Source organism: Anolis sagrei, chromosome 12 (genome assembly GCF_037176765.1).
Source record: "Anolis sagrei isolate rAnoSag1 chromosome 12, rAnoSag1.mat, whole genome shotgun sequence".
NCBI classification, from domain to species: Eukaryota; Metazoa; Chordata; class Lepidosauria; order Squamata; family Dactyloidae; genus Anolis; species Anolis sagrei.
This window is the reverse complement of record NC_090032.1, coordinates 3967789-3994958: the sequence shown is the minus strand read 5'-3', so window position 1 is coordinate 3994958 and position 27170 is coordinate 3967789. Positions and strand designations below refer to the sequence as shown.

At 43.6% G+C, this 27170-nt stretch overlaps 1 protein-coding gene across 5 annotated transcripts in view; it reads right to left on the bottom strand.

Annotated features, from left to right (window-relative positions):
- LOC132764206 (CUGBP Elav-like family member 3-A) overlaps positions 1 to 27170 on the bottom strand; it is a 74937-nt gene that overhangs the window by 38970 nt on the left and 8797 nt on the right. For all 5 annotated transcript variants that reach the window (XM_067472324.1, XM_067472327.1, XM_067472325.1 and 2 more), the window contains exon 2: positions 20613 to 20695. In XM_067472324.1, coding sequence (XP_067328425.1) covers positions 20613 to 20695 — 83 coding nt within the window. The remainder of the gene's footprint in view (positions 1 to 20612; positions 20696 to 27170) is intronic.

Sequence of the window (27170 nt, the reverse complement as noted above, 5' to 3'; positions counted from 1 at the left end):
GTATTCTTATTTTATATTATTATACTATTACGTTATTAGATATTATTTTATATTATTATAGCATTATATTATTATTTTATATTATTACACTATTATATTATTATATAATATTACATCATAATATTATACTATTATATTATATTTATTATATTATATAGTATTCTTATTTTATATTATTATACTATATTATTACATATTATTTTTACAGCATTATAGCATTATATTATTATTTCATATTGTTGTACTATTATATATTATCAATAATATTATACTATTATATTATATTATAATTATATATTATTTTATATTATACTATTAAATTATTATTATTATATTATAATAATATTATTCTGCTATTATATTATATAGTATTCTTATTATATATTATTATACTATTATGTTATTAGATATTATTTTTATATTATTAGAGCATTATATTATTATTTTATTTTATATTATTATACTATTATTATACTATTATTATATCATAATAATATTATACTATACTATTATATTATATATATTATTCTATATTATTATACTATTATATAATATCATTTTATTGTTTTTCTGTTCTATTATTATATATTATATTATATTTTATATTATACTATGATATATTATTATCTCATAATAATATTATACTATTATATTATATATATTATTTTATATGATTACCTATTATTATATTATAATATAATATTTTATTATTTTACTATTATATTATTATTATCTATTATTTTTTATATTATATTTTTATATTATATTACTAATATAATTTTTTGTTATTATTATTATTATTATTATTATTATTATTATTAATTATTTGGTGTTAGCAAGGCGATGCCACAAATCGTGGAAGAACACGGCAGAAAAGGTCCGTAACGACAATATACACAAACCATCCCAAATGAATTCAGCAGGGCTGCAAATGTGTGTGTATGTGTGTGTGAATATATATATATATATCTCTCTATCTGGAAAAGGGGATGAAGATGAAGGAGGAGGAGAAGTGGAACAGATGCCCGGTAACCACGGCAACCGTGGACCGGGCTCCATGGCAACCACCCACTCATCTCCAATTTACCCATCCCGTCGCCGTGGCAACCGGGCTGACATCATCACTTATCTCTATCAACAATGACCAGGAGGTTTTTTTCCTCCTTTTTTTTCCCTTTTGGAAAGAGAGAGGGGAAATCAAGGAAGGTGTGCATTTGGAAAGGAAAAGGAAGGGAAGGAAAGGAGGGAAGGAGGGAGGAAAGGAGGAGGAAAGGGAGGAAAGCAGCTCAAGGTAAACAGCATCAGCCTGGGAGAGAGGAGGAGGAGGTGGCAGAGCATCCCTTCCCCAACCTGGAATCATTGGAATTGGATGCAGGATTTGGGCCATCCATTCAGATTCCAACCCCTTTCTGCCAGCTGGGAAGACACCATTCGATCCCTCCCGACAGATAGCCATCTCTCCAGAGACCAAAAGGAGTCCAACTTCTTTCTATCAGTTACGAAGACACCATTTGATGCCTCCCAACAGATGGCCATCTCTCCAGACCCCAAAAAGGGGTCCAATGCCTTTCTGCCAGCTGAGAAGACACCATTCGATCCCTCCCGACAGATGGCCATCTCTCCAGACCCCAAAGTTCTAATTCCAAGTCCTGGGGGGAATCAAAAACCCTTTATACCAGGCAGGAGGACACCATCTGATCCCTCCTGACAGATGGCCATCCATCTAATCTAGACCCCAAAGTCCAACCCCTTTGTGTCGACTAGGAAGACACCATTCGATCCCTCCTGACAGATAGTAATCCCAGATTCCAAATCCTGGAGTCCAATCCCTTTCTGCCAGGCAGGAAGGCATCATTTGATCCCTCCTGACAGATGGCCATCTCTCCAAACCCCAAAAAGGGGTCCAACTCCTTTCTGTCAGCTAGGAGGACACCATTTGATCCCTCCCAACAGATAGCCATCTCTCCAGACCCCAAAAAGGGGTCCAACTCCTTTCTGCCAGCTAGGAAGATACCATTTGATCCCTCCTGACTGATAGCCATTTCTCCAGACCCCAAAAAGGAGTCCAACTCTTTTCTGCCAGCTAGGAAGACACCATTTGATCCCTCCTGACAGATAGCCGTCTCTCCAGAGTCCAAAAAGTTGTCCAACTCTTTTCTGCCAGTTAGGAAGACACCATTCGATCCCTCCCGACTGATAGCCATCTCTCCAGACCCCAAAAGGAGTCTAGCTCCTTTCTGCCAGTTACAAAGACACCATTTGATCCTTCCCAACAGATGGCCGTCTCTCCAGACGCCAAAAGGGGTCCAACTCCTTCCCACCAGCTAGGAAGACACCATTCAATCCCTCCTGATAGATAGCCATCTCTCCAGACGCCAAAAGGGGGTCCAACTCCTTTCTGCCAGCTAAGAAGATACCATTCGATCCCTCCCGACAGATGGCCATCTCTCCAGACCCCAAAAGGAGTCCAATTCCTTTCTGCCAGTTACGAAGACACCATTTGATCCCTCCCGACAGATGGCCATCTCTCCAGACCCCCAAAAGGGGTCCAATTCCTTTCTGCCAGCTAGGAAGACACCATTCAATCCCTCCTGACAGTCATCCCAGATTCCAAATCCTGGAGTCCAATCCCTTTATGACAGGCAGTAAGGCACCATTCGATCCCTTCCCAACAGATGGTCATACATTCAGGCCCCAAAGGAGTCCAACCTCTGCCTGATAGGAATACACCATTCAATTCCTCTTAACAGATAGCCATCCATTCAGATTCCAAATCCCAGAGTCCAATTCCTTTCTGCCAGGCAGGAAGATTCCACCTTCTACCAGGCAAGAGGGCACCGCCCGATCCCTCCCAACAGATGGCCATCTATCCAGGCTCCAAATCCTAGAGTCCCTTTATGCCAGGCAGGATGGCACCACCCGACCCCTCCTGACAGATTGCCGTCCATTCATATTCCAAATCCCTTTACGCCAGGCAGGGAGACACCAATCGATCCCTCCCGACAGATGGGCAAGGAAGCCCAAGAACTCATCAAACTACAACTCCTATCAGCCCTGGACATCATGTCTAATGATGAGCAATGCAGGAGTTGTAGTCCAGCATCTGGAGGCGGGCCACACAAAATGACACGGTGGGCCGGATTCGGCCCGCGGGCTGTCGAGCATCGAGAGATCCCTGCATAATGGATTGTGCTTAAAAGACAGCACCATGGGTCCTCGAGTCCCGAGTTTTGGGACAACACTGGGGTGGCCATTCTCTTTGCTCCGCAGGGCGATGGGACAGGTGGTCGTCCCTTCCTTCCCGGCCCACCGGAGATCAGAAGGCAGAGCGGTGGGCGCCACCTGCCCTCATCCCCTTTCTCCCTTTCTCTCCCTCCCCGCACACTTCGCCTCGGCTTCTCCAGGCCTTAATCCGGGGATAATCCGGCCCAATCCCAAATCTCCTTAGGGCCCGGCATGCCCTGCGCGGACACCAGTGGGGCACGCCGGCACCTTCCTTCCATGCCAACGGCTGCTTCGGCGCCGGTGAGCCGAGGAGGGGGTTGCGGCGAGCCGAGGTAAACGGCTCCAGAGAAAGCAGATCAATCAACTGGCTCAAAATATCCAGGGATCAAGCGGATCCCACGGCTTAAAGCCTGGGGCCCAGAATCCGCCGACATGCGTGGCACACCTTGCGCCGCGGGAAGAGAGCCGAGAGCAAACCTGGCTGATTCTCCCAGGAAGAGTTTGAGGAAGTTCGTCTGTGTAAACACACACAGGCCTATTGATCTATCTATCTATCTATCTATCTATCTATCTATCTATCTATCTATCATCTATCTATCTATCTATCTATCTATCTATCTATCTATCTATCTTATCTATCTACCTATCTACGGTATCTACCTACCTATCTAATCTATCTATCTATCTACGGTATCTACCTACCTATATATCTATCTATCTAATCTATCTAATAAAAGTGTGCATATGTACGTACATCTATTGATCAATCAATCGATCTAATAAAAGTTAGCGTATCTGTCTTACCTATCTAATAAAAGTGTGCATATGTATTTACATCTATCGATCGATCGATCTGATAAAAGTGAGTGTATGTATGTATCGATCTACCTATCTATCAAATGATCTATCTAATAAAAGTGTGCGTATGGATGTACATCTATCAATCGATTGATCTAATAAAAGTGAGCGTATGTATGTATCGATCTACCTATCTATCAATTGATCTATCTATCTAATAAAAGTGTGCGTATGTATGTACATCTATCAATTGATTGATCTAATAAAAGTGAGCGTATGTATGTATCGATCTACCTATCTATCAATTGATCTATCTATCTAATAAAAGTGTGCGTATGTATGTACATCTATCAATCGATTGATCTAATAAAAGTGAGCGTATGTATGTATCGATCTACCTATCTATCAATTGATCTATCTATCTAATAAAAGTGTGCGTATGGATGTACATCTATCAATCGATTGATCTAATAAAAGTGAGCGTATGTATATATCGATCTATCAATCAAATGATCTATCTATCTAATAAAAATGAGCATATGTATGTATCGATCTATCTATCAAATGATCTATCTATCTAATAAAAGTGTACGTATGTATGTCTATTGATCATTTGATCTAATAAAAGTGAATATATGTATCGATCTACCTATCTATCTATCAATTGATCGATCTATCTAATAAGTGTGCATATGTATGTACATCTATCGATCGATCTAATAAAAGTGAGCGTATGTATGTATCAATTGATCTATCTAATAAAAGTGTGTGTATGTATGTACATCTATCTATTGATTGATCTATTGAATAAAAATGAGTGTATCGATTGATCTATCAATTGTATCTATCTAATAAAAGTGTGCATATGTACATCTATCAATCTATCATTCTATCTAAAAGTAAGCATATTTATGTATCGATCTATCTATCAATTGATCTATTTATACGCATGTACATCTATCTATCTATCTATCTATCTATCTATCTATCTATCTATCTAATAAAAGTGTGCACATGCATCATCTATCAATCAATTGATCTATCTATCTAATAGAAGTGTGTGTGTGTGTATGTATCCATCTATCTATTCATCCATCCAACCATCTATCTAGAAAAATTGAGTGTCTGTATCCCTCCATCCATCTGATCATCTATGTATGTGTGTGTGTGTGTGTGTGTATCATCTATCTATCTATCTATCTATCTATCTATCTATCTATCTATCTATCTATCGGAGCCCCCAGTGGCGCAGTGGGTTAAGCCCCTGTGCTGGCAGGACTGAAGACCGACAGGTCGCAGGTTTGAATCTGGGGAGAGGCGGATGAGCTCCCTCTATCAGCTCCAGCTCCTCATGTGGGGACATGAGAGAAGCCTCCCACAAGGATGATAAAACATCAAATCATCCAGGCGTCCCCTGGGCAACATCCTTGCAGACAGCCAATTCTCTCACAACAGAAGCGACTTGCAGTTTCTCAGGTCGTTCCTGACACGACAAAAAAAATCGCACTTCTACCCCGCCCTTCTCAACCCCCGAGGGGGGACTCAGGGCGGCTTACAAAAGGCACAATTCGATGCCAACACAACAATGGTGCCATTTCTGAAATCAACAGGCCAAATGTACCTGGAATCAGGTCTAGCATTTGAGGCACCAAAAGGTGTGTTGGCCAGTCTTAGGATTTGTATTCATTACCCATTTAATATTTAAATTGTATCTGCTTTCTTTTAAATTGTCATTAATTTGGCAATTTAAAAGAAAGCAAATACATTTTTTATACTGTCTAGTGTCCCTACGGGGAGAAAGTCAAGATTTAAATAAAGTTAATAATCTATATAAATAAAAATGTAATTGTAATTCTATCATCTATCCTATCATCCATCCATCTATTGGGACCTGGAGGTAGACCTCTTTTAGATCTATTCTATTACCTATCTATCTATCTATCCTATCATCTATCTATAGAGACCTGAAAATAGGCCTCTCTTAGATCTATTCTATCATCTATCCTATCCATCCATCTAATGGGACCTGGAGGTAGGTCTCTCTTAGATCTATTCGTCTATCTATCTATCTATCTATCTATCTATCTATCTATCTATCTATCTATCTATCCTATCATCTATCTATATATCTATTGAGACCTGAAAGTAGGCCTCTCTTAGATCTATTCTATCATCTATCCTATCCATCCATCTAATGGGACCTGGAGGTAGGCCTCTCTTAGATCTATTCGTCTATCTATCTATCTATCTATCTATCTATCTATCTATCTATCTATCTAATAAAAGTGAATGTATATACATCCATTCATCCAACTAACCATCCATCTATTTATTTTCACTTCATCCATCCATGTATTGATTTTCCAAGATGGCTCCCACTTCCAGAGAGCCCTGTGACTCCCACCAACAATGAATCTGGACCAAACTCGGCCCACAGACCCAAGAAGACCAAAGAGGGTCAATCTTTGAGCTTGGGAGTTATAGTTCACCCACACTGAGAGGGCACTGTGCACTCAACCGACGATGGGTCTTGACCAAAACTGACACACATACCCAACATGAGCAACTTTGCATACTGGCGGGGTTGAGAGGAAATTCACTGCAAAGTTAAGGAGTTGTAGTTCACCCATATCCTCATGCATTTTCTAATGGGACGATTCGTTAAAAACAAAAGAAAACTATAATTATTTCTTACAAAAACATTAACCCGGGCATCACTGGGTACCTAGTGTATATAATAAAAGAAGAAATATGAATGGTTTGAATGGAATTGTACGAAAGATGTATGGTTGGGGTCTATATAGTCTAGAGATGCCATCCTAATATTGATGGATGGAAAACTACAAGAAGGAGGTGAAGAATTCGTGGACTGTAATTAAAAGTTGTTGATGACCAGTGACAATGATTAACTGTTGAACTTCTGGTGGAAAACAATGTGTTTACATTATCAGAGACAATGGCTCTTTGAGTTAAGGAAATGTTTACAAGGTTCCTTACGTTCAGAAGGAAGTCAACACAAGGCTCCTTACGTTTACCAACACCAATTAAGGAGAGTCAACATCTGCCGGGAAGCTGAGATGCATCTATAATTCATTTACAAAGATGTATGATTGGGGTCTATATAGTCTAGAGATGCCATCCTAAGATTGACGTTTGGAAAACTACAAGAAGGAGGTGAAGAATTCATGGACTGTAATTAAAAGTCGTTGATGAAATGTTTACAAGGTTCCTTACGTTAAGAAGGAAGTCAACACAAGGCTCCTTACGTTTACCAACACCAATTAAGGAGAGTCAACAAGATGGCCATCCAGCCTCTGTTTAAAAGCTTCCAAAGAAGGAGCCTCCACCACACTCCAGGGCAGAGAGTTCCACTGCTGAACAGCTCTCACAGTCAGGAAGTTCTTCCTCATATTGCTATATAAGAGACCTTATTACAATCCAAAAACTGTGGCCGACCAGAGGAGTCTGGCCCACCCGCCATGCTCTACAGCAGTGGTTCTCAACCTTCCTGATGCCGTGACCCCTTAGTACAGGTCCTCCTGTTGTGGTGACCCCCAACCATAACGTTATTTTCGTAACTGCAATTTTGCTCCTGTTATGAATCGTAATGTAAATATCTGATATGCAGGGTGTATTTTCAGTCACTTGACCAAATTTGGCACAAATACCCGATACTCCCAAATTTGAATTTTGGTGGGGTTGGGGTGATTGATTTTGTCATTTGGTAATGCTGGAGTGGCCGGGATTTATAGTTCACCTGAAATCAAAGAGCCTTCTGACCTCCACCAATGATGGAATTGAATCAGGCTTGGCACACAGACTTCCCATGACCAAGAGAAAATACTGGGAAGGTCTGGTGGGCACTGACCTTGAGTTTTTGGAGTTGTAGTTCACCTACATCCAGAGAACACCGTGGACTCCAGCAATGATGGATCTGGATCAAATTTGGCACAAATATTCAATATGCCCAAATGTGAACAATGGTAGAGTTTGGAGAAAATAGACCTTGCCATTTGAGAGTTGTAGTTGTTGGGATTTATAGTTCACCCACAATGAAATAGCATTCTGAACCCCACCAATGACAGAATTGGACCAAATTTTCCACACAGAACCCCCATGACCAACAGAAAATACTATGTATTGTCGAAGGCTTTCATGGCCGGAATCACTGGGTTGTTGTAGGTTTTTCCAGGGTATATGGCCATGTTCTAGAGGCATTCTCTCCTGACATTTTGCCTGCATCTATGGCAAGCATCCTCAGAGAGTTGCTTGCCATAGATGCAGGCAAAACGTCAGGAGAAACTGCCTCTAGAACATGGCCATATAGCCCGGAAAACCTACAACAACCCAGAAAATATTATGGGGGGACTCAGGGCGGCTTACAATCTGCACAATTCGATGCCACATTCACCAAAGTAAAAATATAACAATGATAAATAGTTAAAACATTCAAATAATACAATAACAACTAAAAAGAAATGCCAATCTAGTGGCCAACGTTCACCGAGTTCTAAAATCCGTAAGTCCATTCAGCATTATCATTGTCGTTATCATAATCCTTTCCAAACTCTGGTCGTCATTGCCTTGTCGGTCTGCCAGATTACCCAAAGGCCATGTTTTCAACTTCCTTCTGAAGGAGAGGAGGGATGTCGATGACCTAATTTCCCCGAGGAGTGAATTCCACAGGCAAGGGGCCACCACCGAGAAGGCCCTGTCCCTCGTCCCCACCAGTCTCACTTGCGATAAAGGTGGGGCCGAGAGCAGGGCCTCCCCAGAAGATCTTACAACTCCGAGATGGGACGTAGAAGGAGATACGTTCGGACAGGTACGCTGGGCCGGAGCCGTATAGGAAGAGAAGAGAGAAAGGAGTGTGATTTTGGAGTTACGATACATTTGCAGGGAGTTGGTTTCTGCTGTAGGGAAAACAGGGTCTGGCCTAAGTGGAGTATCTTGTATTTGGACATGGTTTGCCATGTCTCCTTTCCAGGTCCTCTATTCCAGAAGTTGCTGGCCTCTGATTGGTCCCCTCCGATCTCAAAACAAGCCACCGAGTTCCTACGATGCCATGTCGTCTCCCTACGTGAGACACAAGGCATCATACTCCCGTGTTATCTTTCTCAGAGAACAGCTTGTGCAGCTACAATTTCTGTCTTGGTTTCCAAACAGGGAAAGACACTCTCTTTTTTGCGTCTGCAAGGAGCTCTGGTTGGGTCTCAATACATGGTGCTTCACAACGCCACAAAGCATCATGCATTGAGTCCCAATGCATCCTAGAACCCTAGAATCCGAAGGGCCATCCCATCTACAGTAAGACACCACAGTGGTTCTCAACCTTCCTAATGCCACGACCCCTTAATACGCTTCCTCATGTTATGGTGACCCCCAACCATAAAATTAGTTCCGTTGCTACTTCATAACTCATTTTGCTGCTGTTATGAATAGTAACAGATTGGGCGAGGGTATTGATTTTGTCCTGTGGGAGTTGTAGTTGCTGGGATTTATAGTTCACCTACAATCAAAGAGTATCCTGAACTCCACCAACGATGGAACTGAATCAAACTTGGCACACAGAATTCCCATGACCAACAGAAAATACTGACCTTGAGTTTTGGGAGTTGTAGTTTACCTACGACCAGAGAGAACTGTAGACTCAAACAATGATGGATCCGGACCAAACTTGGCACGAATTCTCAGTATGCCCAAATGTAAACACTAGTACAGTTTGGGGGAAATAGACCTTGACATTTGGGAGTTGTAGTTGCTGGGATTTATAGTTCACCTACAATCAAAGAGCATCCTGAACTCCACCAATGATGGAACTGAATCAAACTTTGCACACAGAAATCCCATGACCAACAGAAAGTACTGGAAGGGTTTGGTGGGCACTGACCTTGAGTTTTGGGAGTTGTAGTCTAACTACATCCAGAGAGAACTGTAGACTCAAACAATGATGGATCTGGTCCAATTCTGGGCACCACATTTGGGGCTAGAAGGGCCCAGCAGGAAGTGCCTGAGTGCAGAAGAGGAGCATGGAAATCCCAGAGGGAAGCAAGGAGGACGCTTCCGCTGCCAGTCCTGCCTCTTTTCCTCTTTCCTTCCTCCTCCTCTTCCTCTTTCCCTTTTCACTTCTTGGGAACAGAGAGAGAATTGGGGAGCACTACTTAAAAACAAGGACTCAAAGAGTTAAGGCAAGGCAACACCTCGGGGCTAGACAGGTCCAACAGAAAGTGCCCGGGTGCGGAAAAGGAGCGTGGAAATCCCAGAGGGAAGGAGGGAGGTTTTCGCATCCGGTCCTGCCTCTTTTCCTCCTTCCTTCCTCCTCCTCCTCCTCTTCCTCTTCCCCTTTTCACTTCTTGGGAACGGAGAGAGAGTTGGGGACTCAAAACAAGGACTCAAAGAGTTAAGGCAAGGCAACACCCCAGGGCTAGATGGGTCCAGCAGGAAGTGCCCAGATGCGGAAAAGTAGGGTGGAAATCCCAGAGGGAAGGAGGGAGGACGCTTCTTCTTCCGGTCCTGCCTCTTTTCCTCCTTTCCTTCCTCCTCTTCTTCCCCTTTTCACTTCTTGAGAACGGAGAGAGAGTTGGGGAGCACTACTTCAAAACAGGGACTCAAAGAGTTAAGGCAAAGCAACACCCTGGGGCTAGACGGGTCCAGCAGGAAGTGCTTGGATGTGGAAGAGGAGTGTGGAAGTCCCAGAGGGAAGGAAGGAGGATGCTTCCGCTTCTGGTCCTGCCTCTTTTCCTCCTTTCCTTCTTCCTCCTCTCTTCCTCGTCTTGCCCCTTTCACTTATTGGGAATGTAGTGAGAGTTGAGTAACGCTGCTTTAATCGAAGGGGAAATGCTGGAGGAAAAGCGGGATGTCGGATAAGAGGGTCGGATAAGATGGAATGTCGAATATGCGAGACTCTATTGTACATTATAACTGTATTCTTAATTCACTTCCGCAGGCCACTACTATCCCCACGAATGACCAACCAGGACCAAACTTGGCACACATAACCCCCATGGCCCCCTTTACATCCTGGTGTGATTTGGGGGAAGATGGACAACGGATGATGGGATTTGCAGTACTTTCAAACACTTTGGTTCCCACATACCACTGTTGCCCCCCACAATGACAGATAGGGAACAAACTTGGCACACAGAGCCCCCATGACCCACTCTACATCCTGGTGTAGTTTGGGGGAGGACAGACAATGGATGATGGGACTTACAGTACCTTCACTCACTTCCCGAGACCACTGTGACCCTCATCCAGTGACCAATAAAGACCAAACTTGGCACACAGAGTCCTCATGACCCACTCTACATTCTGGCACAGTTTGGAGGAGGACGGACCGCAAATGATGGGACTTGCAGTACCTTCACTCACTTCCCGAGACCACTGTGACCTCATCCAATGACCAATAAAGACCAAACTTGGCACACAGAGTCCCCATGACCCACTCTACATCCTGGCGTGGTTTGGAGGAGGACGGACCACAAATGATGGGACTTGCAGTACCTTCACTAATTTCCTGAGGCCACTGCAATCCCCAATAATGATGGATCAGGACCACACTTGGCACACAGAGCCTCCATGACCCATTCTACATCCCAGTACAGTTTGGAGGAGGATTGACTTTGTATGATGGGACTTGCAGTACCTTCACACACTTCCTGAGACCACAGCGACCCTCACCAATGAAGGATCAAGATCAAACTTGGCACACAGAGCCCCCCTGACCAACTACATCCTGGAGTAGTTTGGAAGTGTTTGGACCATGGATGATGGGACTTGCAGTGCCTTCACTCACTTTTTGAGACAATTATGACCCATACCAATGACTGATCAAAATTGAACTTGGCATACAGAGTCCCCATGACCCACTCTACATCCTGGTGTGGTTTGGGGGACAATGGACCATGGATGACGGGACTTGCAGTACCTTCACTCAATCCCTAGGACCATTGCAACCCACACCAATCTAGACCAAACTTGGCACAAAGAGCCCCCATGACCTACTCTACATCCTGGTGCATTTTGGAGGAGGATGGACTATGGATGATGGGACTTGCATATGGGACTTGTAGTTCACCATCCACTGAACACAGCTCACATTGCACCTAGACTAAACTTGGAGCATAGACAAACAGTGCCTTTCTCAAATAACCTAGGCACCGCCGGGTCCCCAAATTAGTAAAGAACTCAAATAGAGCAGGACGATGGTTTCCGTCCATCTGGACACTGTATACCTCGTGATGCATTGATAGGAGAGCAGACATGGCGGCACGACAATGCCGCACTCCACCTGCTTCCTCTTCAAAACCTCTTGTTCGATGCCACGGATGGCAATGTTTACCTGGTGCTCAATATTTTTGGAGCCGGCGGTTGCCTAGCAACATGGCCACCAGGTGAGTCAAAGGTATGCCGAACAGACGTTTCTAGCCGAACAAAAGAAAAAAAACAGGAGAAGAAGATGGAAAAGCTCAAGAGTTTGCAAATCACTAATCAACACCGTTGAAATAATGCACTTTGGCACCACTTTGATGCCGTGTTGGAAGCTATCAATCCCCGATCCCATTGCACCGAGCCCATTCAAGTCATGCAAAAACTGCATACATTCTCTAGTGCGGACAAGCTCCTGCCTTCACAAACATCTATATCTCCCACTACCCAGGAGACACCAATGGCCCTCTCTCCATTGACATTGCAGGCATCCCAGTGTTCCTTACTCTCTCCAAGACCCCTGCCAATGTCTTCCTGAAACACCACACTGCCCATCACCCAAGAGAAGGCTTTCAGACGAGGATAATACCATCCTAGATGTTCTGTTTTTCCTCCACATCCCAGGGATCCTTTCTCTCTGAATTGGTGTGGAATTTGCCGTGAACATGTCCAATGTCCTCCTCAAACACCATGCTGCCCCCACCCAAGAGAAAGCTTTCATGCAGGGACAATTTCATCCTAGATGTTCTCTTTTTCCTCCACATCCCAGGGTTCCTTTCTCTCTCCATTGGTGTGGAATTTGCCATGAACATGTCCAAGAGCCCTGCCAATGTCCTCCTCAAGCACCATACTGCCCACCACCCAAGAGAAGGCTTTCATGTGGGGACATTTTCATCTTAGATGTTCTGTTCTTCCTCCACATCCCAGGGTTCCTTTCTCTCTCCATTGGTGTGGAATTTGCCATGAACATGTATAAGAGCCCTGCCAATGTCCTCCTCAAGCACCATACTTCCCACCACCCAAGAGAAGGCTTTCAGACGAGGACAATGCCATCCTAGATGTTCTGTTTTTCCTCCACATCCCAGGGTTTCTTTCTCTCTCCATTGTTGTGGGATGTGCCATGTACATGCCCAAGAGCCTTGCCAATGTCCTCCACCAACACCACACTTCCCACCACCCAAGGGAAGGCTTTCAGACGAGGACAATGCCATCCTAGATGTTCTGTTTTTCCTCCACATCCCAGGGTTCCTCTCTCTCTCCATTGGTGTGGAATTTGCCATGAACGTGTCCAAGAGCCCTGCCAATGTCCTCCACCAACACCACACTGCCCACCACCCAAGAGAAGGCTTTCATGCGGGGACAATGCCATCCTAGATTTTATATGTTTCCTCCACCACAGGCATCCCAGGGTTTCTTTCTCTCTCCATTGTTGTGGGATGTGCCATGTACATGCCCAAGAGCCTTGCCAATGTCCTCCACCAACACCACACTTCCCACCACCCAAGGGAAGGCTTTCAGACGAGGACAATGCCATCCTAGATGTTCTGTTTTTCCTCCACATCCCAGGGTTCCTCTCTCTCTCCATTGGTGTGGAATTTGCCATGAACGTGTCCAAGAGCCCTGCCAATGTCCTCCACCAACACCACACTGCCCACCACCCAAGAGAAGGCTTTCATGCGGGGACAATGCCATCCTAGATTTTATATGTTTCCTCCACCACAGGCATCCCAGTGTTCCTTACTCTCTCCATTGGGGTGGAATTTGCATGATCACACCCACTGCCTCTCCCTTAACCCTTTCCTATTCTTTTCTATGGCACTCAACTAACAGAGGAATTGATCAGCAACTGAACATACTAGAGAGATTTGGGGAGAATTCGCCATGATGTATAGGAGTTGTAGGTCCTGGGATGTATAGTTCACCTGTAATGAGCACGCTGAACTCCACCAATGATGGACCTGGAACTAACTTGGCACACAGAAGCCCCATGGCCAGCAAAAAATACTGAATATCCTTGGAGGGATTTATAGGAGTTGTAGTTCACCTACATCCAGGGCGCACTCTCAACGTAAACAATGATGGATCTCGGCCAAACTTGGCATGCACACCCAATATGCCCACATTTGAATACTGGTGGATTTTGAAAGGAATTGGCCTGGACATTTTGGAGTTGTAGGTACTGGGATTTATAGTTCACCTGCAATCAATGAACACTGTGAACTCCACGAAAGATGGAATTGGACCAAACGTGGCACACAGAGCCCCCATGACCAGCAAGAAATACTAGAGGTCTCTGGGGAAAATTCATCTTGATTTGGGGGAGTTGTAGTTCACTTACATCAAGGGAGCAATGTGAATCCAACACTGATGGATCTGGAGCAAACTTGACACACATGCCTGATATGACAAAATTTGTTTACTGGAGGGATTTGCAGAGAATTGACATTTCTTTCTGGGAGTTGTAGTTCACCCACAACCAGAGAAACTGTGACCTCCACTGATGATGGACCTGGACCAAACCTGGCCCACAGAACTCCCATGACTAACTCAACCTACTGGAGGGGTTTGAGGAGACTGACTCGCCATAGTGGAAGTTGTAGTTTACCCTGCAGTCACAGAGCACACTGAACCCCACCCATGATACTTCAAGAGAAGACTTGCCCAACATAACAAACTTGAAGCACACTGAGCACCACCCATAATGCATTTTGAGGGTTTTGAGTGGACTGACTCACCATAGTGGGAGTTGTAGTTTACCCTGCAGCCAGAGAGCACATTGAGCAGACTTGCCCAACATAACAAACTTTTAGCACACTGAACACCACCCATGATGCATCTCAAAGGTTTTGAGTGGAGTGACTCACCATGATGGGAGTTGTAGTTCACCCTGCAGTCATAGAGCACACTGAACCCCACCATTGATGCTTCGAGAGCAAACTCGCCCAACATAACAAACTTTAAGTACTGATGGAGTTTCTTGGGGGTTAACCTGGCATTATGGGATTTCTAGTTCACCCACAATCCGAGGGTTTTGAGGGGTTTGACTCACCATGGTGGGAGTTGTAGTTCACTCTGAAGTCATAGAGCACACTGAACCCCACCCATGATTCTTCGAGAGCAAACTCGCCCAACAAATTTTAAGTACTGATGGAGTTTCTTGGGGGTTAACCTGGCATTATGGGACTTCTAGTTCACCCACAACCTGAGGGTTTTGAGTGGACTGACTCACCATAGTGGGAGTTGTAGTTCACTCTGAAGTCATAGAGCACACTGAACCCCACCGTTGATGCTTCGAGAGCAGACTCGCCCAACATAACAAACTTTAAGTATTGATGGAGTTCCTTGGGGTTTACCTGGCATTATGGGATTTCTAGTTCACCTACAACTTGAGGGTTTTGAGTGGACTCACTCACCATAGTGGGAGCTGTAGTTCACCCTGCAGTCATAGAGCACACTGAACCCCACCCATGATGCTTCGAGAGCAAACTCGCCCAATATAACAAACTTTAAGTACTGATGGAGTTTCTTGGGGGTTAACCTGGCATTATGGGATTTATAGTTCACTCACAACCTGAGGGTTTTAAGTGGTCTGACTCACCATAGTGGGAGTTGTAGTTCACCCTGCAGTCATAGAGCACACTGAACCCCACCCATGATTCTTCGAGAGCAAACTTGCCCAACAGAACAAACTTTAAGCACACTGAGCACCACCCATGATGTATCTTGAGGGTTTTGAGTAGACTGACTCACCATGGTGGGAGTTGTAGTTCACCCTGCAGTCATAGAGCACACTGAACCCCACCCATGATTCTTCGAGAGCAAACTTGCCCAACAGAACAAACTTTAAGTACTGATTGAGTTTCTTAGGGGTTAACCTGGCATTATGGGACAGCCTGAGGGTCTTGAGAGGACTCACTCACCATAGTGGGAGTTGTAGTTCACCCTGCAGTCATAGAGCACACTGAACCCCACCCATGATGCTTCGAGAGCAAACTCACGCAACATAACAAACTTTAAGTACTGATGGAGTTTCTTGGGGGTTAACCTGGCATTATGGAATTTCTAGTTCACCTACAACTTGAGGGTTTTGAGTGGACTCACTCACCATAGTGGGAGTTGTAGTTCACCCTGCAATCATAGAGCACACTGAACCCCACCATTGATGCTTTGAGAGCAAACTTGCCCAACATAACAAACTTTTAAGTACTGATGGAGTTTCTTGGTGTCAACCTAGCAGAATGAGAGTTGTAGTTCACCCAGAACCTTATGCATTTTGACATAAGTCTGTGTCCAATAGGAACAGATCATGATCTATGTATCGATCGATCGCTTTAAGACTAATACCATTCGCTTTAAGACTGATATCATTCAATGCTGGAGTTTCTCGGTGTCAACCTAGCAGAATGAGAGTTGTAGTTCACCCACAACCTTATGACATAAGTCTGTGTCCAATGGCAACAGACCATGATCTATCTATTTATCGATTGCTTTTATACAATTTGCTTTAAGACTTATATTATTCAATGCTAGGGAGTCGTGGGATTTGTAGTACAAGGGCACCTCGGGAAACTACAATTCCCACAATCCCATAGCATGTAAACAAGTGTCAACCTGGATCCGTTCTACAGTGTAGATGCAACCAGAGGGTGAATGAAGGCAGACTTGGTGGACTCTCCCTTTGGAACAGAGTTTGGATGGGCATCTGTCAGGAGGGCTTTGGTTGTGGAATGGGGCTGGTCTAGATGGCCTTTGGGGGTCCCTTCCAACTCTCAGGACTTGTACCTGCGGCCCGAACACCTGTTACTGTTTAATAGGCTCCTTTTCGGCCTCCGCTTTAAACAAACAGCTGCTTGGAAACCAGAGAACGAAATCCTTCCGCAAACAGAGAAACACCTGCTTCTTGTTATGGAACTGAGAGCATAAGGAGAGCCAGTTATCTTCTTCTCTGAGCATGTGCAGAAGGCTTGCCTAGTGGCATAAAGCCAGAAGGGATCCCCAGAGGCCATCTAGTCCAACCCAAAGCAGAAAAGCCCGGCTAAAGCGGATCCTTCGCAGGTTGTTATCCCAGCATCTTCATTTTCAAATTTGTCTCATTTTTTTCATATACTTCCTTAGGTGAACTATAACTCCCAACAACTACAACTCCCAACTGTCAAGGTCTATTTCCCCCAAATTCCACATTTGGGTATATTGAGTATTCGTGCCAAGTTTGGTCCAGATCCATCATTATTTGAGTCTATAGCACTCTCTGGATGTAGGTGAACTACAACTCCCAAACTCAAAATCAATGCCCATCAAACCCTTCCAGGATTTTGTGTTAGCCGTGGGAGTTCTGTGTGCCAAGTTTGGTTCGATTCCATCGCTGGTGGAGTTCAGAATGCTCTTTGACTGTAGGTGAACTATAAATCCCAGCAACTACAACTCCCAAACTCAAGGTCAATGCCCACCAAACCCTTCCAGTATTTTCTGTTGGTCATGGGAGTTCTGTGTGCCAAGTTTGGTTCGATTCCATCGCTGGTGAAGTTCAGAATGCTCTTAGATTGTAGGTGAACTATAAATCTCAGAAACTACAACTACCAAACGTCAAGATCTATTTTCCCCAAACTCCACCAGTGTTCACATTTGGGCATATTGAGTATTGAGGTTCGATTCCATCGCTGGTGGAGTTCAGAATGCTCTTTGATTGTGGGTGAACTATAAATCCCAGCAACGAAAATAATGTTATAGTTTGCGGGGGGGGGGGGTCACCACAACACGAGGAACTGTATTAAGTGGTTGCGGAATTAGGAAGCTTGAGAAACACTGTTGTGTTGAGTCTCTCTCACAGAAAGAGATATGTGTAGGATTGTTGTTGTTGTTGTTGTTGTTGTTGTTGTTGGATTTGTGTCAATGTCGCAACCAAGGCCCTTGGTCATAGTTGTGCCTAGTTCCATTTCTTTCCTGTGCCATAGCGCACAATGCATTGAAATGTCTGCAAACGGCACCGAACACGCTAAAACATGCCACAAATTGTATGTATTTTTCAGAAAAGCAGGAGCTGTGCAGTGCTTAGAGTGCCGGGAAGGCAAGGCAGGTGGCGAGGGAAGAAAGGCAGGCGAGAAGAAAGGCTCTCGCGCTCTTCTCTGCCCCAGAGACAAAGGCCGCAGCGCCGAGGAACATCTGCTCCCCACAGTCGCAAAGGAGGCCGGTTTGGGGGGGCGGGGGGGGGGGGACACAGCGTCTCCCAGCCCTATGGGCTCTCTAGTTCTACGAGGGGAGAAAAGAAGAGAACCAGGAGGGAAGCGGAAGGAAGAGAGGAGGAGTCAGAGGAAGGAAGGATGGGGAGAAGGAAGGAGAAAGAAAGGAAGGAAGGGAAGGAAGGAAGGCTAGGTGGAAGAAAGAAAGAAAGAAGAAAGGGATGGATGGAGGAGGAAGGATGGATAATAGATGGATGGATGGAAGGAAGGAAGGAAGGAAGGAAGGAAGGAAGGGAAGAAGGAAAAGAAGGAAGGAGGGAGGAAGGGAGTGAAAAGACGGAAATAATAATAATAATAATAATTATTATTATTATTATCATCAAAAGGATGGATGGAAAGAAGCGGAGGAAAGGATGGATGGATGGAGGAAGCAAGGAAGGACGAATGGAAGGGAAGAAGGGAAGGAAAAGTGGGAGGGAGGAAGGGAGGGAAGGAAAAGGAGGGATGGAAAGAGGAAAGGGATGGATGGAGGAAAGAAGAATGGAAGAAAAGAAGGGAAGGGAAAAAGGAAGGGAAGGAGGAAGAAGGGGATGGATGGAAAGAAGGAAGGAAGGGATGGATGGAAAGAAGGAAGGGATGGATGAATGGATGGATGGAGGAAAGAAGAATGGAAGGAAAGAAGGAAAGAGAAAAAGGAGGGAAGGAGGAAGGAAGGGATGGATGGAAAGAAGGAAGGAAGGGATGGATGGTGGAAGTATGGATGGGTAGAAGAAAGAAAAGGACAGGTTGATGGATGGATGGAAAGAAGAATGGAAGAAAAGAAGGGAAAGGAAAAGGGAGGGAAGGAGGAAGAAAGGAAGGGATGGATGTAAAGAAGGAAGGAAGGGGTGGATGGATGGATAGAAGGAAGAAAGGGATGGATGGACGGATGGATGGATGAAAAGAAGAATGGAAGAAAAGGAAGGGAGGGGAAAGGGAGGGAGGGAGAAAGAAAGGGATGGATGATGGAAATAAGGAAGGGATGGATGGAGGAAGGAAGGATGGATGGATGAATAGATGGAAAGAAGAAAGAAAGAAGAAAGAAAGAAGAAAGAAAGGGATGGATGGATGGATGGAAAGAAAGAAAGAAAGAAGATATGGATAGAGGAAAGAAGAATAGAAGAAAAAAAGGGAAAGGAAAAAGGGAGGGAGAGAAGGAAGGAGGAAGAAAGAAAGGGATGGGTGGATAGAAAAAAGAAAGGGAAGGAAGGATGGATGCATGGATGGAAAGAGGAATTGAAGAAAAGAAGGGGAGGGGAAAGGGTGGGAAGGAAGGAGGAAGAAAGGAAGGGATGGATGAATAGAGAAAAGGGATGGATGGATGGAGGAAGGATGGATGAATAGAAGGGAGGGAGGGAGGGAGAGATGGAAGAATGGAAAAAGAAGGGATGCAAAAAAGGAGGGGGGAAAGGAAGGATAAGGATTTAAAATAAGGAGGGAAGGAAAGAAGGAAGGAGATAGAAAGAAGGGTGGAAGGAAGGGAGGGTAGGATATATGGATAGAAGGAAGGGAAGGAAGAAGGGGCGGAATGATGGAAAGAAGGAAGGGATTGATGGAGGAAGCAAGGATGAATGGAAGAAAAGGGGGGAAAGGAAGGGAGGGAGACAAGGAGGGAGAAGAATGGAAGAAAAGGAGGGATGAAAGCAAAGAAGAGAGGAAGGAAGGAAGGAGAAAGAAGGATGGAAGAACAGAAGGGATGAATGAAAGGAAGGAATAGAAAAAAGGAAAAGAAGGAACGATGGATGGATGGAAGGCAGGGAGGGAGGGAAAAGGAAGGAGGGAGAAAGGAAAAGGTGGCTGGATTGAAAGAAAGAAGGAAGGAAGAAGAGAAAGGAAAAGGAAAGATAGAAGAAAAGGAGGGACTGAGGGAGGATAGGAAGGATGTATGGAAAGAAGGAAGGGAAAGAAAGAGAGGGAGAGAGGGAGAAAGAAAAGATGGCTGGATTGAAAGAAGGAAGGAAGAAGGGAAGAAAGGAAAGGAGGGAGTATTTTGTCGCGCAAATAACGAACAACAACTCGCCACGCTTTGGACTACACACTTTGTCATTCACGCCAACTCCCATTGAGTGTTTTCCTTGCCATGTTCCTGAAGCTGAGAGGGTGTGACTTGACTCTCGAACCCGAATCCCACAGAGAAATGGGGAGGAAGCAAGAACAAGAACTCACCCCTGGCAGCGTCTTCTGCTCATGGAGCGCGCTTTGGGCCTTGAGGGCCGACTCCCGGGCGCAGTAGGTCAAGAAGGCGCATCCTGGAAGAGGAAGAGGAAGAGGAAAGAGACACTTAATTCACAACATAATCTATGGCTCAAGACCGTCTTGTCAAAATAGAGTCTGTACATCGTGTTGTCCAGTTGTCATTGGGACCGCTGCTCGCCTGCTTTCTCCCTTCTCCAGCTCTGAAAAGGCAACTCTCTTTGGGCAAGCCTCGCTTTGTGGCTCTTCCTTCCTTTCTCCCTTTCCCTCATACACCTTTTCCCTTTCCTCTCCTTCCTTCCTTCGTTCCTTCTTTCCTTCCTTAGTTCCCTCCTTCCTTAGTTCCTTCCTTCCGTCTTTCCTTAGTTTGTTCCTTCGTTCCTTCCTTCATTCCCTCCTTCCTTACTTCCTTCTTTCCTTAGTTTGTTCCTTTCTTCCTTTCTTCTTTCCTTCCTTCCTTTTTTCCTTCCTTAGTTCCTTCTTTCCTTAGTTCCCTCCTTCCTTAGTTCCTTCCTTCCATCTTTCCTTAGTTTGTTCCTTCCTTCCTTCCTTCTTTCCTTCTTTCCTTAGTTTGTTCCTTCCTTCCTTTCCTCTTTCCTTCCTTTCCTTTTCCTTCCTTAGTTCCTTCTTTCCTTAGTTCCTTCTTTCCTTCCTTAAATTCCTTCCTTCCTTAGTTCCTTCCTTCCATCTTTCCTTAGTTTGTTCCTTCCTTCCTTCCTTCTTTCCTTTCTATTTTCCTTCCTTCGTTCCCTCCTTCCTTATTTCCTTCTTTTCTTAGTTTGTTCCTTCCTTCCTTTCTATTTTCCTTCCTTAGTTCCTTCTTTCCTTAGTTTCTTCTTTCCTTCCTTAGTTCCCTCCTTCCTTAGTTCCTTTCTTACTTATTTAATTCCTTCTTTCCTTAATTTGTTCCTTCCTCCCTTTCTTCTTCCCTCCTTAGTTCCTTCTTTCCTTCCTTAGTTCCTTCCCTCCATACTTCCTTCTTTCCTTAGTTTGTTCCTGCCTTCCTTTCTTCTTTCCTTCCTTAGCTCCTTCCTTAGTTCCTTCCTTCCTTAGTTTGTTCCTTCCTTAGTTCCTTCCTTCCCTTGCTTTCTGTCATACACCTTCCCTCCTTTCTTTTTCCTTGTCTCTTCCTTTCTTTTTTCCCTTTCTCTTCCTTCCTTCGTCTTCCCTTCTTTTCCTTCCCTTCCCCAGCTTCCCTTCCTTCGTTCACTTTTTTGCTTTCTTCCCCCATTTCTTTCAACGTTTTTTCCTTCTTTCCTTCCCTCATAACTTTCCCCCTTTCCTTTCTCATTCTTCATCCTATACTTTCTTTCTTTCCTTCCTTCCCTCCTTCCTCTTTCTTTCTTCTCCTCATTTCCTTCTTTCCTTCCTTCCCTCCTTCCTCTTTCTTTCTTCTCCTCATTTCCTTCTTTCCTTCTGCCCCATACTTCCTTCCCTCCGTCTTTCCTTCCCCTGATACATACATCACCTTCCTTTCCTAGTGACATCACAGAGGGGCCACTTCACCTACCAACAACCCAAAGAAACAAACAAACATTCTTGGTTGCTGTGAGTTTTCCGGCCTGTCCGGAAGCATTCTCTCCTGACATTTTACCCACATCTATGGCAGGCATCCTCAGAGGTTGTGAGGTCTGTTGAAAACTAAAATAATGTCCAGGGTGGGAGAAAGAACTCTTGTCTGTTGGAGGCAAGCATGAAGTTTGCAATTGGCCAGCTTCATTAGCATTGAATGGCCTTGCAGCTTCAAAGCCTGGCTGGTTGCTGCCTGGGGAGAATCCTTTATTAGATGTTAGCTGGCCCTGATTGTTTTCTGTCTGGAATTCCTCAGTTTTCTGAGTGTTGATTGCAGCACCAAAACACGACTCAAGGAACACGAAAGGCACTGCAAACAATCAGGACCAGCTAACACCTGCCAACAAAGGATTCCGCCAAACAGGAAGCAGCCAGGCTTTGAAGCTGCAAGGCCATCTAGTGCTAATCAAGTCAACCTGAGCTGAACACAGTGACAAAGTATTGCGGGGTTGGGCTAGATGACCCTTGGGACCCCTTCCAACCTTACCGCCCACCTCTCCTGTCAACACTCACTTCACACATTCGAATGAGAAACCCCACAAGGGAACATATTCCTATAAATACGCAGACCCACCGCAGGCCGGAAAAATCAGATTATTCTGGGGTTGAGTGTCGCTCTTGCTCGTCACTCTCGTCACTCTCCCTCCCATCAAGATCGGGGCCAAATCTGGACAAAAAAGGGGGCTCAGGTGGGATGCTAACTTCGTGGCACCACCACTTTTTGTCTTTCTGCCTGTCCTCTCTATCCTTCTTCTCTTTCTTCTTTCCCCTTCCTTCCTTCTTTCCTTCCTTCCTTCCTTCCTTCCTTCCTTCCTTCCTTCCTTCCTTCCGTCCGTTTCTGTTTTTCTTTCTCCTTCCTTCCTTCCTTCCTTCCTCTCCTTTTTTTTCTTTCTGTCACTTTCTCTTTCTATTCTTCCTCTTTTTATTCCTTCCTTCTTTCCTTCCTTCCTACCACTTCCTTTTTTCTCTTTCTATCCTTCCTTCCTTCCTTCTGTTTTTCTTTCTCTTTCTTTCCTTGCCTCCTTCCTTGCTCTCTTTCTTTTCTTTCTGTCTCTCTTTCTATTCTTCCTTTTTATTCCTTCCTTCTTTCCTTCCTTCCTACCACTTCCTTTTTTCTCTTTCTATCCTTCCTTCCTTCCTTCTGTTTTTCTTTCTCTTTCTTTCCTTGCCTCCTTCCTTGCTCTCTTTCTTTTCTTTCTGTCTCTTTCTATTCTTCCTTTTTATTCCTTCCTTCTTTCCTTCCTCTTCCTTTTTCTCTTTCTATTCTTCCTTCCTTCTGTTTTTCTCTCTTTCCTTCCTTGCTTCCTTCCTTGCTCTCTTTCTTTTCTTTCTGACTCTCTTTTTCTTTCTATCCTTCCCCTTTTTATTCCTTCCTTCATTCTTCCTACCACTTTTTCTTTCTTTCTTTCTCTCCTCTCTCACTCTTTTCCGTCCTTCATTTCCCTTTCTTTTCTTTCTGTTTTTCTTTTTTCCATTCTTCCTCTTTTCCTTCCTTCCTTCCTTCCTTCCTTCCTTCCTTCCTTCCTCTTTCCATCCTTGCCCCTTTTCTTTTTATTTCCTCTCTCCCCTTCCTTCTGTCCTTTCTTCCTCTCTTCCCACCCATCCCGTTTTTCTTTTATTTCTTTCTCTCTTCCTCTTTCTTCCTTTTCTTCTTTTCCCTCCTTCCTTTCTCTCTTTCCACCCTTTCTCTTTCCTTCCTTCCTTTCTTACTTCTTTCCTTCATTCCGCTCTCTCTTTCTTTTTCCATCTTGCCTCTTTTTATTTTCTTTTTCCATCCTTCCTCCCATCCTTCTTCCTTTTGTTTTCCTCTTTATTTCCTTCCTTCCCCTTCTTTCCTTCATTCTGCTCTTTCTCTCTTTCCATCTTGCCTCTTTTTATTTCTCTCTCTCTCTTTCCGTCCTTCTTCCTTTTGCTTTCCTCTTTCTTTCCTTTCTTTCTCTTACTTTTTCCTTCTTTCCGCTCTCTCTTTCCATCTTGCCTCTTTTTATTTCTCTCTCTCTCTTTTTCCATCCTTCCTTCCATCCTTCTTCCTTTTGTTTTTCTCTTTCCTTCCTTTCTTTCTCTTACTTTTTTCCTTCCTTCCATTCTCTCTTTCTTTCCACCTTGCCTCTTTTTATTTTTTCTCTCTTTCCATCCTTCCTCTTTCCATCCTTCTTCCTTTTGATTTCCTCTTTCCTTCCTTCCTTTCTCTGACTTCTTTCCTTCATTCTGCTCTCACTTTCTTTCCATCTTGCCTCTTTTTATTTTTTCTCTGTGTCCTTCCTCTTTCCTTCCTTTCTTCCTCTTACTTCTTTCCTTCTTTCCGCTCTCTCTTTCTCTCTTTCCATCTTGCCTCTTTTTATTTTCTCTCTCTCTATTTCCATCCTTCCTTCCATCCTTCTTCCTTTTGTTTTCCTTTCTTTCTTTCCTTCCTTTCTCTTACTTCTTTCCTTCATTCTGCTCTCTCTTTCTTTCCATTTTGCCTCTTTTCATTCTCTTTCTCTCTCTCTCTCTCCATCCTTCCTTCCTCTTTCCATTCTTCTTCCTTTTGATTTCCTTTCTTTCTCTTACTTCTTTCCTTCATTCCGCTCTCTTTCAATCTTGCTTCTTTTTATTTTCTCTCTCTCCCCATCCTTCCTCTTTCCATCTTCTTCCTGTTGTTTTCCTCTTTCCTTCCTTCCTTTCTCTTACTTCTTTCCTTCATTCCGCCCTCTCTTTCTTTCCATCTTGCCTCTTTTTATTTCTCTCTCTCTTTCCATCCTTCCTTTTGATTTCCTCTTCCCTTCCTTCCTTTCTCTTACTTCTTTCCTTCATTCCGCCCTCTCTTTCTTTCCATCTTGCCTCTTTTTATTTCTCTCTCTCTTTCCATCCTTCCTTTTGATTTCCTCTTCCCTTCCTTCCTTTCTCTTACTTCTTTCCTTCATTCCGCTCTCTCTTTCTTTCCATTTAGCCTGTTTTCATTCTCTCTCTCTCTATCCATTCTTCCTTCCTCTTTCCATCCTTCTTCCTTTTGTTTTCCTCTTTCCTTCCTTCCTTTCTCTTACTTCTTTCCTTCATCCACTCTCACTTTCTTTGCATCTTGCCTCTTTTCATTTTTCTCTCTCTCCATCCATCCTTCTTCCTTTTGTTTTCCTCTTTCCTTCTTTCTTTTCTCTTACTTCTTCATTCCGTTCTTTCTTTCCATCTTGTCTCTTTTTATTTTCTCTCTCTCTTCATTCTTCTGTCCTTTCTCTTTCCATCCTTCCCCCTTTTTCTTTTCTCTTTCTTTCTTTCTTTCTCTCTCTCCCCCTTTCTTCTCTTCCTTCCCTCCCTTTGCCACACTTTTTCAAAAATTCATGAGCCAAATATGTTCCTTTTCTTCCCAGCCGCGGCGCAGGGCCTATATTTAGCCTCCCTGCCAGCGAGACTCTCGCAAAGGGGCAGCCAGGCGGAAAGAGGCACAAGCCTTCTTCCTTTTTCCCTGCCTGCCTTTCTTTCCACGGGCTCCCAAAATACGACAGCCAAGGGAGAAGTCCTTCCTCAAACCAGCCTTATTACGGTTGCCCTCCCGTGGCTCTAGATCCCATAGAGGCTCATCCCGGTGGGCTTCTGAATTTGCACCGATGTGTCATTGTGGTTTGGCAGAGTCACTGGTTAGAATATCCATCCGATCAATCAATTCGTGACCGTTGCATTTGAAGAGAATCAAATGCAGTTTGACCCCACTTTTGTCTGCTATGGGATCCTGGAAGTCGTAGTTCTGCAAAGCCTCGGGCCTTCCCTGCAAAAAGAGATCAGGTGCCGCACCAAACTGCAAATCCCAAGCTTCCAGTGCATTGATCCACATTAATTGGACATCCTTTCCTCTTATTAGAATATGGTATCTACTAGTCTCCATGGTTGCCGGTTAACCAAAAGCCAAATGTATTATTATTATTATTATTATTATTAGAAACACGACAAGATAAGTCCGCAGCAGACAAGATCACTCTTCTATTATTATTATTATTATTATTAGAAACACAAGATGAGTCCACAGACAAGATCACTCTATATTATTATTATTATTATTTATTTATTTATTTATTAGAAACACAAGATGAATCCACAGAAGTCATCTATTATTATTATTATTATTATTATTGGAAACACAAGATAAATCCACAGCAGACAAGACCACTCTGCTATTATTATTGTTATTATTATTATTATTATTATTATTATTATTATTAGAAACAAGATAAGTCCACAGCAGACAAGATCACTCTGCTATATTACTATTATTATTATTATTATTATTATTATTATTATTATTATTATTAGAAACACAACAAGATGAGTCCACAGCAGACAAGATCACTCTGCTATTATTATTATTATTATTATTATTATTATTATTATTACTAGAGTATCTACCAGTTCCCCTGGGTGCCACTGAATTGAGAATCTAGTGCAAAAACTGTAACAATAACAACAACAATTCCAGTATCTACCAATCCACTTGGATGGCAGTATGATGAAATCCAAATGCATTATTATTATTATTATTATTATTATTATTATTATTATTATTATAGTATCTACCAGTTCCCCAGGGTGCCACTTAAATGAGAATATGGTCCAACAACTGTAACAACAGTAACAACAACAACAATTCCAGTATCTACCAATTCACTGAAATCCAAGTGTGTTGTTGTTGTTGTTAATAGCGTACCTACCAGTTCCCATGGGTGCCACTTAAATGAGAATCAGTACAACAACAACAACAACAATTCTAGTATCTATCTACTAATCCAATGAAATCCAAGTGTATTATTATTATTATTAGTAGTAGTAGTAGTAGTGGTAGTAGTATTGTTGTTGTTGTCATAGAGTATCTACAAGTTCCTACAGGTCCCACTTAAATGAGAATCAGTACAGCTACAGCAGCAGCAGCAACAACAAAAACAACAATTCTAGTATCTATCTACCAATCCGCTTGGATGACAGTAAACTGAAATC